Source organism: Manacus vitellinus, unplaced genomic scaffold (assembly GCF_001715985.3).
Source record: "Manacus vitellinus isolate BGI_N305 unplaced genomic scaffold, ASM171598v3 scaffold_1_pilon, whole genome shotgun sequence".
Classification (NCBI taxonomy): Eukaryota; Metazoa; Chordata; class Aves; order Passeriformes; family Pipridae; genus Manacus; species Manacus vitellinus.
The window spans coordinates 51,312,466-51,329,706 of NW_021939396.1; the positions used below are offsets into that span (position 1 = coordinate 51,312,466).

The 17,241-nt window shown below is 39.0% G+C and overlaps 1 protein-coding gene across 4 annotated transcripts in view; it reads right to left on the reverse strand.

The window, feature by feature from the left end:
* The window catches only part of PPP4R1 (protein phosphatase 4 regulatory subunit 1), a 48,160-nt gene extending 31,263 nt beyond the window's left edge, over positions 1 to 16,897 (reverse strand). Inside the window, exons 1-4 of one of the 4 annotated variants that reach the window (XM_018081706.2) lie at positions 16,743 to 16,838; positions 11,642 to 11,804; positions 10,097 to 10,139; positions 8,432 to 8,538 (exon numbers count right to left, since the gene is read on the reverse strand). In XM_018081706.2, the coding sequence (XP_017937195.1) occupies positions 8,432 to 8,538; positions 10,097 to 10,139; positions 11,642 to 11,678 (187 nt within the window). In that variant the 5' untranslated portion in view covers positions 11,679 to 11,804; positions 16,743 to 16,838. Of the gene's footprint in view, positions 1 to 8,431; positions 8,539 to 10,096; positions 10,140 to 11,641; positions 11,805 to 16,742 lie in introns of all 4 variants that reach the window. The other 3 variants (XM_018081745.2, XM_018081738.2, XM_029959352.1) reach the window with 3 other exon arrangements.
* Positions 16,898 to 17,241: the final 344 nt, after the last annotated feature.

A 17,241-nucleotide genomic window follows, 5' to 3' on the forward strand; every position in this document is an offset into this window, starting at 1 on the left:
GGGGCCATGTTTTTGATTTTTGCTGGAAACCGTGTTGATAACTCAGAGATGTTTTAGTTACTGTTGAGCAGTGCTTACACAGAGCCAGGGCCTCTTCTGCCTCTCACATCATCCCACCAGCAAGCAGGCTGGAGATGCCTGAGGAGCTGGGAGGGGACACAGCCAAGACAGTCAATCCCAACGGATGAGAGGGACATCCCATACCATATGGTGTCATGTTCTGCATATAGACCTGGGGGAAGAAGGAGGAAGGGAGGGGGGAACCTTCGGAGTGGTGGTGTTCATCTTCCCAAGTCACTGTTATGCATGATGGAGCCCTGTTCTCCGGGGAATGGCTGAACACCTGCCTGCCCACAGGAAGCAGTGAATGCATTCCTCTCACACTCACAGTGAGAACATGGGCATCATCCTGAGTTGTTACTTTCCTTACTCCTAAATTTAAGGCAGCTTAAGCACTGCTTCCAGCACAAATCCAAAATAGGGGCCCATATTAGCTACTATGAAGAAAATTACCTCAGCCAAAACCAGCACAGTTATCAACATAGGGAATGGAGCATGGCAGTATGAGTTAAAATTATTACATGCAGCTTCTTAAAGCATAAGAGTATCCAGCTGGGGAAAATACTGCGTTACAAATTTTTTTGCACTGTACAATACAGTCAGGACCAGGCTTCCACGCAGTATAAACAAAATCTGGGTGGAGCACTTTGCTTCATGTCAAGTTTCTATTTTAGGCACTCTGGAAAAATCACTGTGTACAGTTTTGTTCTCCATAACACTTGCCTGGAACAGTATTTTTTCTGTTTGGCAGAAGAAGTATTTTTAAATGCTGCTCTTTTCAAACTATCTCCTGAAAGTATAAGTCTATGCCTTAAAGTAGCAATGTACTAGAAAAAAAACCCCTGCAATTTGTCCAAACAAAAACTTAGAAAATAAGTACTAATATAAAAAAATTAGATCTGAAGAAGCAAATTCATGCTTGCTTTTCTTACTCATTAATGTTTTATTTCATTCTATCAGAGCTTGCGTATTCTCTACAGAATTATACTGAATTGAGTTTTAGAAATCAAGCAAAATCAAGAGAATGACAAAGGACAGTGAAAACAGACTTCCATTTCTTCTGTTTGTGAAACAGGTTTGAAAAGAAGTTGCCCGAATAAAATGATGCAGTTCTACCTCTCTTGATTTCCAGCATGAAACCACATGAAACCAGCAGTATATTCCAACCAACATCTCCAGAACCTGGGCAGACTTTGATCTGCACACATAAACCTTCAATTTTAGCTATTTCAGAAATCATCACTTAAATCAACATCCTAAACTGAGTCCAAAATCATAGAAGCAATTAACTGTTTCTTCATCCATGAAAAAAACATTTCCCTAGAATTTGACACCATCTCTCATGTAAGCAATGTGCCAACATGCTCACCTAGCTGCTACTAGCACATACACTCAGCTTTCATACATAAATGTGTTTCGTCCCTGCTGAGGCTTCTGTATTCCACTTCAGCTATAAGGAAGCAAAGCACCACAGTTAGCTGTATGCTGGAAATTATAAGGGGATTAGTGCATGGTATAATACCAACTAATTGCTCCAGAACAGTTACTTGTAAATGAAGTAATTATTCCAGAGCCACCTCATAACTAGATTTATTTCACAATGCTTTATTCTGCAACAATGTCCAGTATTTAGAATAAAGTCTGCAAAGCTTCCATTATCCCAATATGACCATTCTGGAATACAAGCAGCAGTGAATTTCCACTACATTTGCGAGGGGCTATAAGGTTTTTGTGTTGAAAACTGTATACAAAGAATAACTACTTATGATATTAGTGCCACTTAAAACATCATCACAGTTGTCATTTAAAGTATATCTGAATAATAATAATATTGCTTTTTGTTCTTATTAAGGGTTGTGAGCAAGAAGGAAAGGTGCAAGTGCACAGCTCTTTAAAAAACAACTCACAGAGTCATCCTGAGTTGGAATGGACCCACAAGGATCATCAAAGCCCAACTCCTGGCCCTCCACAGGACCACCCCAAGAATCACATCGAGTGCCTGAGAGTGTCATCCAAATGCTTTGTGAACTTTGTCAGGCTTGGTGTTGTGACCACTTCCCTGGGGAGTCTGTTCCAGTGCCCAACCATCTTCCGGATGAAAAACCTTTTCCTAAGAGCCAACCTAACACCTCACACACACACACAGCTTCATGCCATTGAATTTGGCAACAGGCAAACAAAAATATTGATTTATATGTTCTAGAGAAAAATCAGCAGAGCAGAAAACACCTTCACACCCTTCCCTGTATAGATCCCCGTTTCTGTATTCATCCTGAATATAAGATCCACAGCATACAAAGGTGCTGATCTGCCAACAGCATGGCCAGTAGTACTGGGATTGTATCCATGACTGTTCTCAAAGTGAATAGCACTTGCACAATCAAAGACAAATTTAAATAAATTCTACAGTCTGTCATTCAAGATTTATCTATCCTCTTCTTTCCCAAAGACAGCTTTCCCTTTCCTTCTTTTTTGCCTTCTACTGACACCCATATTTTTCTTTTCGATTTCTCTCATTTCCTGTTTTATCTTTCCCTCCAACTTTCCTACCTTTTTTTAAGACAAAAGAAAATCTAGACAAGTAGAAATACACTGTAACCAGGGCCCATCCCTTCTATCTTAGGAGTCCAGCAGAAAGGCTGACGTGTCTGACGTGTGCTGTTTCAGCAGTCATGTTCTTTTCTCTCAGTAACCAGAAATGGATTTCTTACTGGCTTGTTACAGCAAGGAGTGAAATACAGACTAATGAGAGAGGGTACAGTCATCGTTAGTCACCCATCAGATGCATGGAGAGACAAAAGAAGTTTATATCAACCACAGGAAAAAATTCTTAGTGTAGCAGGAGGTGGGAGATGAGGTATGGAAAATCCTGAAACCTGAAGATGTGGAAGGGAAGAAAACACAGCTGGAGATAGTGACAGCTGGGAAAGACAAGTATTAGCACTGCCATTAATATTGCTTATATATGAAGACTTTTTTAAATTAAATGCTGCAGCATGTGCTATTCAACAGGTATTGTTGGCATCCCTCACTATACCAACAGCAGTAATTGAACCTTAGTAAAACCATTAAGCACACTATTAAGTAATTAAGGTTGTGAGGCCATCCACATTAAGCCTGATTATAGAGCTTCAAAACTTAACAACCAATTAGTCTAATAATTGTTTTTAAAATCAGTTTGTTTTGCAAACTGCATTCACAACTGATTTTTGCAGTAAAGGGACTACTTTTCATTCAGAAGAAAAAAAATTCTAGTTGTCTATATGCAAGTGAAAAAGCACTAGTTCTTCAGGACATCACTTTGTTTTTCTGCCATCATTTCTTTAGAAAGATACCTATATGTATGTATTTCATACTACACTAAATTACCACACGTATTTTAGAAATGAAGATAACAGGCTTTTTAAGAACCCTCAGAAAATAAGATGTAAAGATTCTGGTGCCTATTACAAGCACACTAAGCAAAATGCCAATAATGCCATAATTCTGGCTAAGGCTAACTTTCAAAGCCAGTTAATCATACTTCAGCACACAATGATGAAACCTTGTAGCATCTAGGCCATTCACAAGCTGGTACCAAAACAAAAAGTTTGAATTATACTAATTTACTCAAGTGAAAAAATCAGACATAAGGCCCTTGTTCAAGCTCACACAAGTCTGGCTAGTCTACATTTGAGAATGAGAAGACCCAGCTGTTTTAACACAAAGATAAGCATTTTATCTTTAACAAGGGTTTATGGGGGATAACTCCACTTTTGCCAAGCACTGAGCTTCTATGCCAAGCTGCTTCTCAGCCTGCATAGATTCAAAGATACCATAAAAACATTTAAGTAGAAAGTCATACCTCATATCCTTAAAGAAACAGAGAAATTACAGAAGTGATTAAAAAGCAAATTCAGAAGGAATACAAGGTATCTCAGCTGTATCTACTCTAAGGAACTCAGTACCAAAGACAGTAGGGAAGTCCAGAGTTCAGCACTGAAAAATACTGGTGTTTGTTCTCCTTGCTGTAGTTGGGTGTTGTGTATGCTGGGTACACTCTTCAATTCCAACCTCATTATACCAACTACTGCCAAAAAAAGGAAAGTACCTCACTTTCTGTGACTTGATTTGGCAAGAGAAGACAAATACCTCAAAATGTTAAAAGAATAGGCATAAGACTAATGAGTATCAGCAATTAGAAATGAGAAGACCTGTACTCAGTCATAGTTGAGTTTGACTTCCCAAGTTTGTTTTTGTTTTTCCTAATTTATGCATTTAAACATGACGGATCACAGGATGGCTCTATCCATACAAATATCTGGCTCTAATCAAGCAAGTTAAAACACACAGATACTTTTACAATATTTTCTGATTCCAAATTCAGGGGTTTTTATGTTTTACAGATAAATTGGAAAAAATATTGTAAATGGAAAGCAGCATAAGGTAAGACAAAAATTAACAAGTCTAGTAATAGCAACTTTAAACACACACACAAAAGCAAGCTCCAAACCACGCAACAAAACCAGAACCCCCAAACGAAAAATGAACAGAGCCCATTGTGCTGCAGTATGAATAACAGTCAAACACACATATTAAGAAGATACAAAGGAGATCTAGTTCCCTAATGAATTTTCACATGGCTTAAGACACAAGGATATTCTAATAACCTGTCTTACCGAAACCACCTAAGTCCAATACTGCAACTGCTCGAGGCACAAGACTCACAGTTAAGTTTGCAGAAATTTAATTCGCGGGGCAGATGCAGAATCCAGTGCTACTAGTTTGGCAGATCTGAGACAACTTCTACAATGCAGGAAAAGCCTGAACTGCTGCTTTTACTGACGCTGAGAAAATATCAACCCTGACTAAAAATGTGCTCCACCCTTGTTAAAGGCAACAAATTGATTTTAGCTCAACTCTTGGCTTCCACTACATTTCTGCCTAAACAAACTTCAATTTGACACACTTAGTTGGTCACCAATGAAAAGCCTAAGGCTACAAAGTTGCTGCAAGAGACGATTCTCCCTGAACACATCTGTCCCATATTATAAATTGAAGTGAAGTTTCATAAAGTTTCTGATGCTCCAAACTGTTCGCAGGATCACACAAACAGGTATTGTATATTCAGATTTCAGAAGCAGAGCTTTGCTAGGAAAGCACTCTAGAAACAGTAGCATGTCAGTGTTCTCAATTAAAGACATATTTTATCGTAAGTGAATAGTGACTTCCCGCTTAAAGAATCCTTGGAGAGACACTCAATACAATTATGTAATGCTTACAACAGGCTATTTTTCCTGGCTAAACAAGGACATTCCCTCAGAAAAATACAAGCATGCATTTTAAATTAAGACAGTAATGACAGAATAACAGAAATCAGCAGAATATCTTTTTACCCTTAGAAAGCATTATGCTCTGCAGTTCCAGAAGAAGGGAGAAAAACTAACAGACATTAAACAGAAGAAACATTTTCTTCCAATTCGAGATTTAACACAAGTTTCTCTCCATAGTACTCATACAATAACAAAAGAACGACCTTCGTATTCTTTCTGATGTTTCGCTGCTAAAGCCTTTCTTCCTTCTGGTGTTTCAACTGCATCAGCTATGTTGAAATCAAGCCCTTAATTCTATCTAAAGCATCTTTAAGCTGGAATTCTGTTGCAGCTCTGTCCACACCATTTTCCCCTTCATCCAATCACTCATCACTTTTCAAGTACTTCTTTTCTCACACATTTCTTTTTCCTTATTCTCCTGCTTTTGCTCTTTATTCCAAACACCCAGCAGTCAGACTGTATCGATTAGCAACAGCCATGCTGTAATCTACGGAGATGTTCTACTCATAGCAAGGAGGGTGCACAGCAAGCTCACTACTCTGGCCTTCAGGAGAGAAGGCTTTTGGCCTCTTCAGGAATCTGCTTGATAGAGTACCATGGGAAAAAGTCCTGGAGGAAGGAGGGGCCCAAGAAAGTTGTTTAGTATTAAAGAATCACCTCCTAAAAGCGCAGGAACAATGCATCCCAGCAAAGGAGTCAGGTAAAAACACCAGGAGGCCTGTATGGATGGACAAGGAGCTCCTGAACAAACTCAAACAAAAAACGGAAGCTTACAGAGGGTAGAAGCAGGGACAGAAAGCCTAGGAGGAATACAGAAAAATTGTCTGAGCAGACAGGGATCGGGTTAGGAAAGCTAAAGCCCTGAGAGAATTAGATCTGGTCAGAGGGTCAAGGGCAGCAAGAACATCAGTGATAAATGGAAGACTAGGGAAAATGTGGGCCCTCTCCAGAAGGAAGTGGGAGACCTGGTTACCCATAACGTGGAGAAGGCTGAGGTACTCAACAATTTTTTTGCCTCAGACTTCACTGGCAAGTGCTTCAGCCATACCAGCCAAGTCACAGAAGGGGAAGATGGGGACTGGGAGGATGAATAACTGCTCACTGAAGAAGATTAGGGTCAAGATCATCTAAGGAACCTGAAAGTGCACAAGTCCACATGACCTGATGCAATGCATTCACAGGTCCTGAAGGAACTGGTGGAAGAAGCGGCTAAGCCATTATCCATCATACTCAAGAACTGTGGCAGTCCAGTGAAGTTCCCATTGACTGGAAAAGGGAAAACAAAACTCATTTTTAAAAAGAGAAAAAAGGAAGACACAGGGAACTGCAGGCCAGTCTCACCTTGGTGCTTAGCACGATCACAGCAAAAATCCTCCTGGAAACTGTGCTGAGGCACATGGAAGATAAGGAGGTGACTTGTAAAAGCCAATATATCTTCACAAAGTCAAATCATGCCTGACAAATTTTGTGACCTTCTACAATGGGGTTATAGCAGCGGTAGATAAGGAAAGAACAACTGGCATCATCAACCTGGACTTGTGCAAAGCATTTGATGCTGTATCTTGTTATGTCCTTGTCTCTGAACTGGACAGATGGGCCACTCCATGGACAAGCAATTGGCTGGATGGTCGCACTCAAAGAATTGTGGTCAATGGCTCAATATCCAAGGGGAGACCATGACGACTGGAGCTTCTCAGGTGTCAGTGTTGGGATCAGCTCTGTGTAACATCTTTGTCAGTGACATGGACAGGGGGATTGAGCGCACCCTCAGCAAGTTTGCTGACAACACCGAGCAGTGTGGTGCGGTTGAGATGCTGGAGGGAAGGGATCACATCCACAGGGAGCTTCACATGCCTGAGAAGTGAGCCCATGTGAACCTCATGAAGTTCAACAAGGTCAAGTACAAGGTTCTGCACCTGGGTCAGGACAATCCCTGGTATCAATACAGGGTGGGTGGAGAACAGATTGAGAGCAGCCCTGAGGAGAAAGACTTGGAGGTGTTGATTGACGAGAAGCTCAACACAAGCCAGCAACGTGCGCTCACAGCCAAGAAAGCCAACTGTAATCTGGGCTGCACCCAAAGCAGCATGACCAACAGGTCAAGGGAGGGGATTCTGCCCCTCTATTCTGGTCTTCTGAGACCCCACCTGGAGTGCTGTGTCCAGCTCTGGGGCCCCCAGCATAAGGAGGACGTGGACCTTAAGCAGCGAGTCCAGAGGAGGCCACAAAGATGATCAGAGGAGCATCTCTCCTATGAGAAAAGGCTGATAGAGTTGGGGTTATTCAGCCTGAAAAGAGAAGGCTCTGGGGGGACCATATTGCAGTGTTCCTGTACTTGAAGGAGGCCTACAAGAGAGCTGGAGAGGGATGTTTTATAAGGCCATGTAGTGACAGGATAAAAGGTAATGGCTTCAAACTAAAAGAAGTAGGTTTAGAATAGATTCAAAGCAGAAATTCTTCACTATGAGAACGGTAAGGCACTGGAACAGGTTTCCCAGAAGTTGTGGATGCCTCATCTTTGCGAGTGTTCAAGATCAGGTTGGATGGGGCTTTGAACAATCTGGTCTTGTGGAAGATGTCCCTGTCTGTGGTAGGTCCCTTCCAAGCTAAACCATTCTGTGATTATATGGTATTTTCATCTTGCTTACCAATTCCTGCTGTCTCTCTTACCTTCATAACTGGTTCCCCAAAAGGGTCTAAAAGAAAAACTTCAGCATTTAAATTTTCAAGGCAAGAAATTAATCTTTATCTACAGAGCTAAAATAATCACATAGACCTGCTGAGTAGAAAAAGTACACCATAAAAGTTATTGAAAATGTACTGCTGGAAAGTGTCCTACATTTTGAAGGGGTTTTATTCTGTTGACAAGAGTACTAAGGAAAAAAGTTACCTTTGGGGAATGATTTAGAGAAATTAAATTTTACAGTATTTTATTGCATTTGCAGAAGTCTAGTTTGAATACTGAAGATGAGAAAGAACTTATCGGTCCTGTGCTGAAGATAGGTTCAACGTTTCTGACTTTCCCACTTTAACCCAGTAAAATGTTTAATGCTACCTACCTGAATCATCAGCTAATCTGCTGATTCTCTCCAACACAGCAATACAATCTCTCTCATCATCACTGACTTCTTTCAAAGTGTCCAGCAAACTTCGAGCCACCATTTGCCTAATTTACAGGAAAGATTAAAAAAAAAAAAATCAGCATTATTTGTGTCCAGAAATACAGCTAAATGAAAAAATTGTGCAATCATACAGGTTTCTTACACCAAAGAGTAAAATGTTACATATATTCACTTTTAACTCAGTAAATTTAGTTAGCCCTGCTTTGGAAATTCTTAATTCTGATACCTGGCATAATCTTAAGAACTATTAACTTTAAATGTAACATTAAAAGTATCCTTTTGGTTTACAAGGATAAGAGAAACCAGCTACCAAGACCAAAAACAGTAATCATATGCTAGGTGGGCAAACAGAAGCTGAATATTAGAGAGTAAGTATCAGCCTTCCATCCTCATCTCTGAATTCCCTAGCTTGTTCCATACAAAGCAAGACAACACAACATCGTTAAAATGTTTTTAAATAGAATTCTGAACTTATTTCACAAAAGCATGAACACTCAAGTTGAAGATTTCTATATCAAGGGTGACATTTAGAAGTCAAACTTCATTAAAATGCTATAGGTAAATACTGTGAACAGTGTGTGTATACCGTGAAAATAAAACATGCTACCCAACCCATGTGTACCTGGGACATACATTAAGCAAAGCAGAAAATGAAACATTAAGAAAATATAAAACAAGTCATAGTCAACTCAGTTACTACCTCTAATGTACAAGAAATTTTTCTATGGATTAACTTGTGAGTGACAAGATATACTCAAGTTTGTGGTTTTGTCCTCCAAGGTTCTGTTGCAGCCTATGCTACAAAGTCATACTCATCAGTTACCTAGACAGCCTTACACATTAATTTTTTAAACAATGCAGTGGGGAATGTGTGGCAATCAACCTTTCTCCTCAACAAGAGCCTGCAATGGTGTAACTCTCTTTTTTCACCCTTTCTGACAACATGGGTTGAACTTCAGACAGCTAGCATGACTAACCCAAGAGTGGAATGGGCAGTGGAATGGAACAGTGTCCAAGATGTTGGTAACTCCTGTACTACCCTGGAGCAAAATGCTGAAGTAGCAAGCATCAAGTGCCAGGTATTTCCAGAACTGACAGAAACACTCCTGGGATGCAGCCTAGGTATAAGCACTGTTGACAAACAGCAGTGCTGTAGACAAGAGCAGAAGCTTACCTAAACTTTATCATGTTCACTACAAACAGTGAACATGAGCGATGGTCAAAAACTGGTAAGAAACAGATGGTTACATTCCTAGCGCACGAGGAATGTAATTCCACACAATCAGAGAAATGCAGTAGGTTTTCATGAATTCCAAAAGCTAAGCAGACATTTCCATTTTCTTGAACTGAAAAATCAATATTTTAAATATATCACATTGGCTACTTGCAAAACAATCTTAAACTAAACTGTTTTGACATACAGATGAACAAAATCTTCTAAAAATAAACTGAAAAAACTGTTTGTCTTTAACAAATTTTCTCTCCCTCACAGTTTTCAACTCTTATTAAGTGCAACATCTCTCAGCAAAGACGTTGATATGCAGTTAAAAGTTCAGCTTTCAAAATCCTAGCAGAGAGAAACAGACTACGTGACACACTAACCTAGAAGCAGAGTTGACTTGGTCTTTTAAAGGGCTGGACACCCCTGAAAAGAGAAGAGGAAGAGATGAAGCATATTTCATAACCCAGCCTGTGTGGACACATTTGTCTCCTATATATTAAATGTAATCTTGGAAAGTGAGAGACAAATCAACTGACCCACTGATTAAAGTCTCAGCAAGTAAGGAACCACAATAAACAGAACTACATCTCATCTAATAAAAAGCACTACATCCCATGTGACTCCTGGGGACTATGGAATGGCTCCCCGTTATGTTCAGAGTTTTGAGAAGACTCATCTCCTCACAGAGCTTTGTTAGCACTATCCTGGACTGTAGTGGCTGGATCCCAGAGTAAGTCTTTGCTAATTCCTGCAAGCTGGACAGAGGGCCATTCAGAGGCCATAAACCTTCTGCTCAAGAGCAGGAGATGAAAACAAATCCTAACCTGAAGTAGAAGAGACTTATATTAAATCCACTCAAAGCTAAGGGACATTCAACTTATTCCCTGGACTAAATGTAGAAGATGACCCCCACCTGCATCCAGATGGTATTTCCTTTTTTGGCTTGAAAAGGAATCAATGGATCTCCTTTTATGTTTAGCAGATTCTGGTTCAAAGCATTACAGCAAAGGGCACCAGGGTAAGCTACGCTCACTCTAGCAAACCTAACTGGGTAGGCAGCCAGTAATTACAGAGGAATCTCTTAATTCCATCCATCCATCGATGAGGGAGATGATGGCCACTCACATTCTCCAAACATTACAGGCTCTAATCTAGTTCTGCCACTATCCCAACAATCTCCCCAAATTCTTCTTGTCTCCAAAACTCAAACATAGGTCACAGCTAAACCAACTTTGTATTTTCCACAGGCTGACAGCTGGCACTTAGGCCCCACAAGCTCACACTTAAACATGCTCTGTTTACTGGAGAGTAGAGAGTAAGCAACAGTCCCTGGTGCCCTGACCAGCAGCCTGGTCTTCCTTCTCCCACAAGCACTGAGAGTCAAGCTACAAAAAGCCTACAACAGAGGATGTACTGAACTGTCTGTGCACAGGAGCATAACATAAGGCAAGCAGTAGCTTGCCCTGCAACTTGCCAGGTGAGTGCCAAGTGAGCACTTCGGCATTTTTAACAGAACTCTGAAGGATGACCTGTTTGGTCTAGACATAGACAAAACAACAAAAATAGGTGGACATGCTTCATGCTGCAGAGGCAAGAGAGTATCTCCTACGACAGGGAAAAAGAGGTCAAGCAGGCTTTCTCTAGGGATAATGACAACGTGTTCTCATAAACTGCATTCTAACAGGGAATCAAACTCCTTTGTGTACTCAGCACCTATGTGACAGAAATGATTCCACCGACATTAATGATGACAATATAACTGATGTGAATGGTATATATTCTGTTACTATACATTACTCCCAGTTATCAGGGTACAACTCGTAAACTAGGATTAATGGTTTCTTGCCATTTCCCTCCTGCCACTGGCTTGGGTTTGTGCAGTACTTGCCTCTAATGAGACACTAAGCTCCACCATGAATTTCTACCTTTACACATTCCCAGTGCCAGAAGAGCTGTCTTCATCACAACAACTCATAGAATTGCATCTTCTTGCCCATTCAGTCAGATCTTGTACCCAGTTCCTCCAGGTCCAGAGAGACTTTTGCTAGCTGCTTTGGCAAGTGACGCTTCAAATCAGTAACCCTACAGCTGTGAATTCCCAAAGAAAATTATTTATTCACCATATGTGTCTTTGGTATACGATTGCCACCTAAGCAGCAATGCATCTATTTATCCATTAAATAGTTTACACACCAAAGAAAGGCAGAGGTCAAAGGCTGCAATGTGGCATGCAGTACAAGCACTTCCACTACCACGTGCAAAAGTAGAGGATATTTAGGAAAATTCAAGTTTTCATGAGCCTGTCCAACATTAGGATACCTTGTAGGCACGCTTCACTGGGATCAGTAATGGGATAAAATAGGGATAGATTACAAACACACTGCCTTTATGCCCACACACGTGACATGTATTTTGAAGACTCTATATATGGACATAATTAGGATTTGTGATGACATATTTAAAGAAAAACTATAAACACCTTTGCTTTGCTCACTCAAACTCCTTTGACCACCATTAGCCCTTACATAAATTTCCACTATAACACTTAAATGACTTCATCTGCACAAGGCATGCATTTAGCTAGTAAGGATATTAAAAAAAAAGAGAGAGAAAATTAAATAAGGTGATTTTTGTTCTTCACCCATTTTTGCAGAACTAAAACAAGATTAGATTACATTTTGTGTTCAAATTAATATTGGTAGTAATAACTGAGCTTGGCACCATTTTCCTCAAACAATCTCAAAAGATATCCAGAATAAACTCTCAATCTCAAAATCAACATATTTGTACCCTTCTTAAGAAAGACGGCTAAATATGCAGAGGTACATTTAGTATTAAGCAATTAAGACTTCTCTTAGTGCTCTGGGAAAATTCTGTCCTTTCTAGTCCAGCTTGTATCATTTTAATGTACGTAATACAATTTCTCAAGCTATACTGTTACACTTCAATAAGTTATTTGGTATACGCATATACGCAAATTTGTGTGCAAAAAATCCATGTTTTGAGGTTTGTTTCACTTTTACTAAATTTTATTCTTTGATATACAGTAGGCTCAGAAAGACTGAAACACAAAAATGGAGTAGAGTTAGAGATTAGGAGAAATAACGACATTTATGCTAAAATGACGAGAAGTGTTCCAGTCAGAACAAAGCCACTACAGTTTCACTGCATGGCTTTGGTATGAGTTTAGCATTTCCTTACTGTCAGTACTCAAATACCCAGAAAAGAAACTTTACACTGGGTTAGGCTGCACAGAGAGAAGAAAAGTGATTGGGGACAGTAGTAACTGCAGCTGTGGATAACCAAATTCTTGATTACCTTCTTGGTTATATTCTGACCATGTCTAAATGAAAAAAAGGCAAGATAGTCTTGACATCCCACCAAACATACTGTCTCGAGAGGTTTTTCATATACATTACAGTAGAGGGATGAAAATATTCTTCTGTTTTAGTGGGGGTACTTTATGCATGCAAGTCCTGGTTTTTAAATACGCAGCTAAATGATGTTCTTGACTCCACAGCAGTGACACATCTGAAAATTTATCATCATGCTTTCACTTTACCCCTAGCCAATTCCTTGGAAAGAAACTGACCTCTCGGTTCCTGACACAAGGCATATATTCTAAAAATTTCTATTTTGCAGAACTAGGGACATGTAAAACCAAGGTTTATATTGGGACCATTGGAGTGAGGAATCAGACAAACACATTAAAATAATTCATTGGTACAGCCTCCTTGCTGATGCCAACCTCTGTTCCCTCTGTAGTCTAGGAAGCACAAAGGGCAGCTTCTTTCTACCAACCATATGAAGAACGACATCTGTGCCATGAAGTCAGAGGAGTGTATCTTTCAGCCAAAAAAGACAAGTTACCCAGAAAGCCCTAGGCCAAATCTTCACCTACACTGCAGGCACTGAAACTGTTACTTATAAGCTATATGTGAGTACATACATGTATGCTTAATCCCTCCTTGAGATCCAGTATATATATCCTCAGTTACTGCTGACTGCTGTTCTACAAGTATTTTTAAGTTAAACTGTTTCCAAAAAACTTTTTCAAAAGACATCTCAAGGGAAAAGCTAAGAAATATTTCAGAACACAAAGAATCTGGCAAGAGGACTGCTTAAAGTTATCTACACAGATAGGCAGATACAGTCTTTATAGACAAGACTGATCATACTGATGAATGTGAGTATGCCAAGATCTGCTTTGGTTTGAAGAGAAAAAGCAATAACAATTCCTCATAGCCTTATGAAAAGGAAGGGTCTGTTGTTCAGGAACTGTCTCACTGTTCAAGCAGATCTACTGGTGAGTGTTCTATACTTCTGAGCCTTCTCAATGAAGAATGGAAGCAAGTTAACAGCAATAAAGATTAGGAAAACCCACAAGGGTTTTTAACAGGAAAAGATAGAAAAGCTCTGTTTTACAGTGGTGGCTTTAGCTTTCTGCTTGGCATCAAGTCTTTCTGCAATATGATATTGGATTATTAAGGCATATGCTAGAGATGCTTCTCAAATCTGGAAGTTGGAGGCTGGCTCTTCATTAATCAAACCATACTCTCACTTGCCTTGTTTTTCAGATACGAGAGAAGTAATTTAGTGTAACATTTGTCAGGTTCCTCTCCATTCTCACAGACTAAGACAAACCTGGGGTGCTGATGAGCAATAGCTGAAACAGTGAGAATGTAACCTGTAACATAACAAAAATTGTCACAAAGCAACTCCTTCCACCACTTGGGAAGCTGATAAGGGATTCCCTACCTCTGATTTTTTTTCAGTTCATTCTGTCAAAAATCTTATATATTTAAACAAAGAAGACATTCCTAGTTCCAAGTTCCAAGTCCAATCTACTGACATTTCTTAGAATGCAGTCAGATCCATTTCCATCTCAAAACAACTGGCTGAGGAATCATGAGTGCTTGAGGAATCAACTTTAAGGAGACTAGACTTTCGCAGGAGTTGTTAAAAATTCCTTCACTTTAATCATTCAGTATAACCACAGACTGCAAATATGATGCATAAATAGGTGACTAACCAGATAGAAAAATATAACAAAACCAAATTCAAAGAGAAATAATACTTAAAATTAAAGTGAAAGATAAAAAAAATCCCACAGTAAAAGTATTTAAAGGGAAGAAAAAAAAACATCTTACCCTAATTTACCCAAGCTCAGTGACTATACTTCAAGGGTTTGGGCATCTATAATGCCCAAATTTCAAGCTTCCACACAAATGCAGGTTCCAGATCACAGAAACAACCAAAACATTATTAATGCAGTCATAATATTAAAAAAATGTTAAACTACACATAAGTAATTGGATGTGTTTACATCACACTAAGAGACATAAGAATAAACAAATGTAATTTATCTTTTTCCTATTAAATGCTCCAGTTTCTCTGTCTAACAAAAATCCCTCCTATTATTCCTGCGACTGACTAATGCTGAATCATCATAAACTGCCTGCAGTAGTCACTAACACTTAGTGTGATATAAGTGCTACTCACAGTTATATCACAAATAGTTATCATATGCTATTTTCTACATTTTCTTATGCTACATAACACAACAGGCCTACAAAGAGAGCTAGGATCAAAAAACATGTTTGTACCAGCAAAAATAATCCAAACAAGCAAACACATTAAAAAAAAAAAATCTGGGAAAACTATAGTTTTCCAGCCACCTGCAGGAAAGGACAGGATGCATAAAGCTGGACAGAGTAATTAAAAAGATTTCAAGCTTATGCATGCCCCACATACCACGCTATCCATACTGAGAAAATCAGATAGAGTTTTTTCTTAAGCAGGCAAGTAAAATATTAGAACCACTATACTTGCTTAAAATTCAAGTCACACAACTTGAGTTTTTGATTTTCTTCTTCTCCCTACTGGCTTTTATTACATAATTGTCACCGATAGCCCTAAAGGCTCCTCTTCTCTCCCTCCCCATGTAAAGTCAAACACACAAAAAACTCTCTGCTGGTTGTCAAATTGCTGATTTCATCTCAAATTGTTTAATACAACAAACTTCAGATTTCAGGAGAACAGGAAACTTTAAAATTAGGCATTTCAGAACTAATTTCTGCATACAGATTTATGCAGGTTGTAACAAGAGAAACTATTCTATAATTGTCAGCTTCAATTTAATTGGGATGAAAACCTTTCAAATAGGGGTATGTTCATACATGTAGTATGGAATTTTAAGTACAGTTCACATGACTGAAGTTAAGCACAGAGTTAAATTCTTTCCAAACTCGGGCCATGAACAACAAAATAGAGGCTAACCTATAGAGTGGTTAATCACAGACTAAGCTTCTGCATACTACTGAATTAAGAATTCAACATAAAAGCAAACACCCTTTACTAAAAATTTACTTGAAGCCCAAACTGTTAAAATGAAATACCAGAAAATTTTGACCTTAACATACTTTATACATTTCTGTGATACTGCAACGGTTTATAGCTACAATTAAAATAAATGCTGGGTTTGAACTTCTCCATTCGATTGCAGAATGTCTGTGTGCAAGGGGTGGAGTGGGGTGTGTGTCTAAATGAACTGTGCTACAATACCTGTGCATTACAGAAATAAAAAGGGAAAAATGCAGAACACAGTATTAACCGGGCAAGTCCGTTTTCAGTAACCAGAGGCAGCAATACTCACACTGTAAATTACAAAGGAGATTGATCCTCAAGAACACTTCTTGGGTTTCTCTAGGAACCTACAGTGCTGTTCACTATGCTTTCCTGATGTATTTTCTTAAACTCAGTTTCCACACAGAATTATGGATTGAGCTTACTATCATCTTATAGTTCTGTGCCAACAGGAATGTAAGCATCCACAGAAAAACTTAAAAGTATGTTTTGTAATTATTTCTGTAAGTAGGAGGAACATTAGCAATCAGGAGAAGGAGTGAAAACTGAAGCATCTTGTAAAGGTGGTTTTTTGGGGGGATTTTTTAAAATTATTTTTATTCCATACAAATTAACTTCAGTCAGATTTGAATAGGATGACAGGACATTTAAAAAGCATACCTGTTAAATATGTTCTCACTTGCAGCGTACTTGTCCAATCTTCCCAACGGCGTCAACATTTCATCTTGTGAGACAAAGTCCAGGGCTGAAGGTATAATAATCACATCAGACTCTGAGCTGTAGTCATCCACACCAACTATCAGAGACATCAGAAATATTCCTTATAATCACAGTAGTTTAACACTAAAATGATGTCTGTTGTTGGTCTGAAATACAGAAGTCTAGGCAAGGTTCCCTTAGTAACTGTACTGCATCATTCCCCCATCTTTCCCCATTCCCATAAAGCCTTTTCCATACAAGTGTGACTGATGATGTATAAATGGATTTTGAGTAATTTTCTCCAAATTCCCGAGTAAGATGCATCACCAAATTTCCAAAGGTCCCGTTATTTTTGTCTGACAAACAGCATTTTTATACCTTATATTTTTATCAAGTAAATTACTTTTAGGTAATTGTAAAGTCAGCTTTTTGAAGACACATACTAAAATCATTGCTGCAA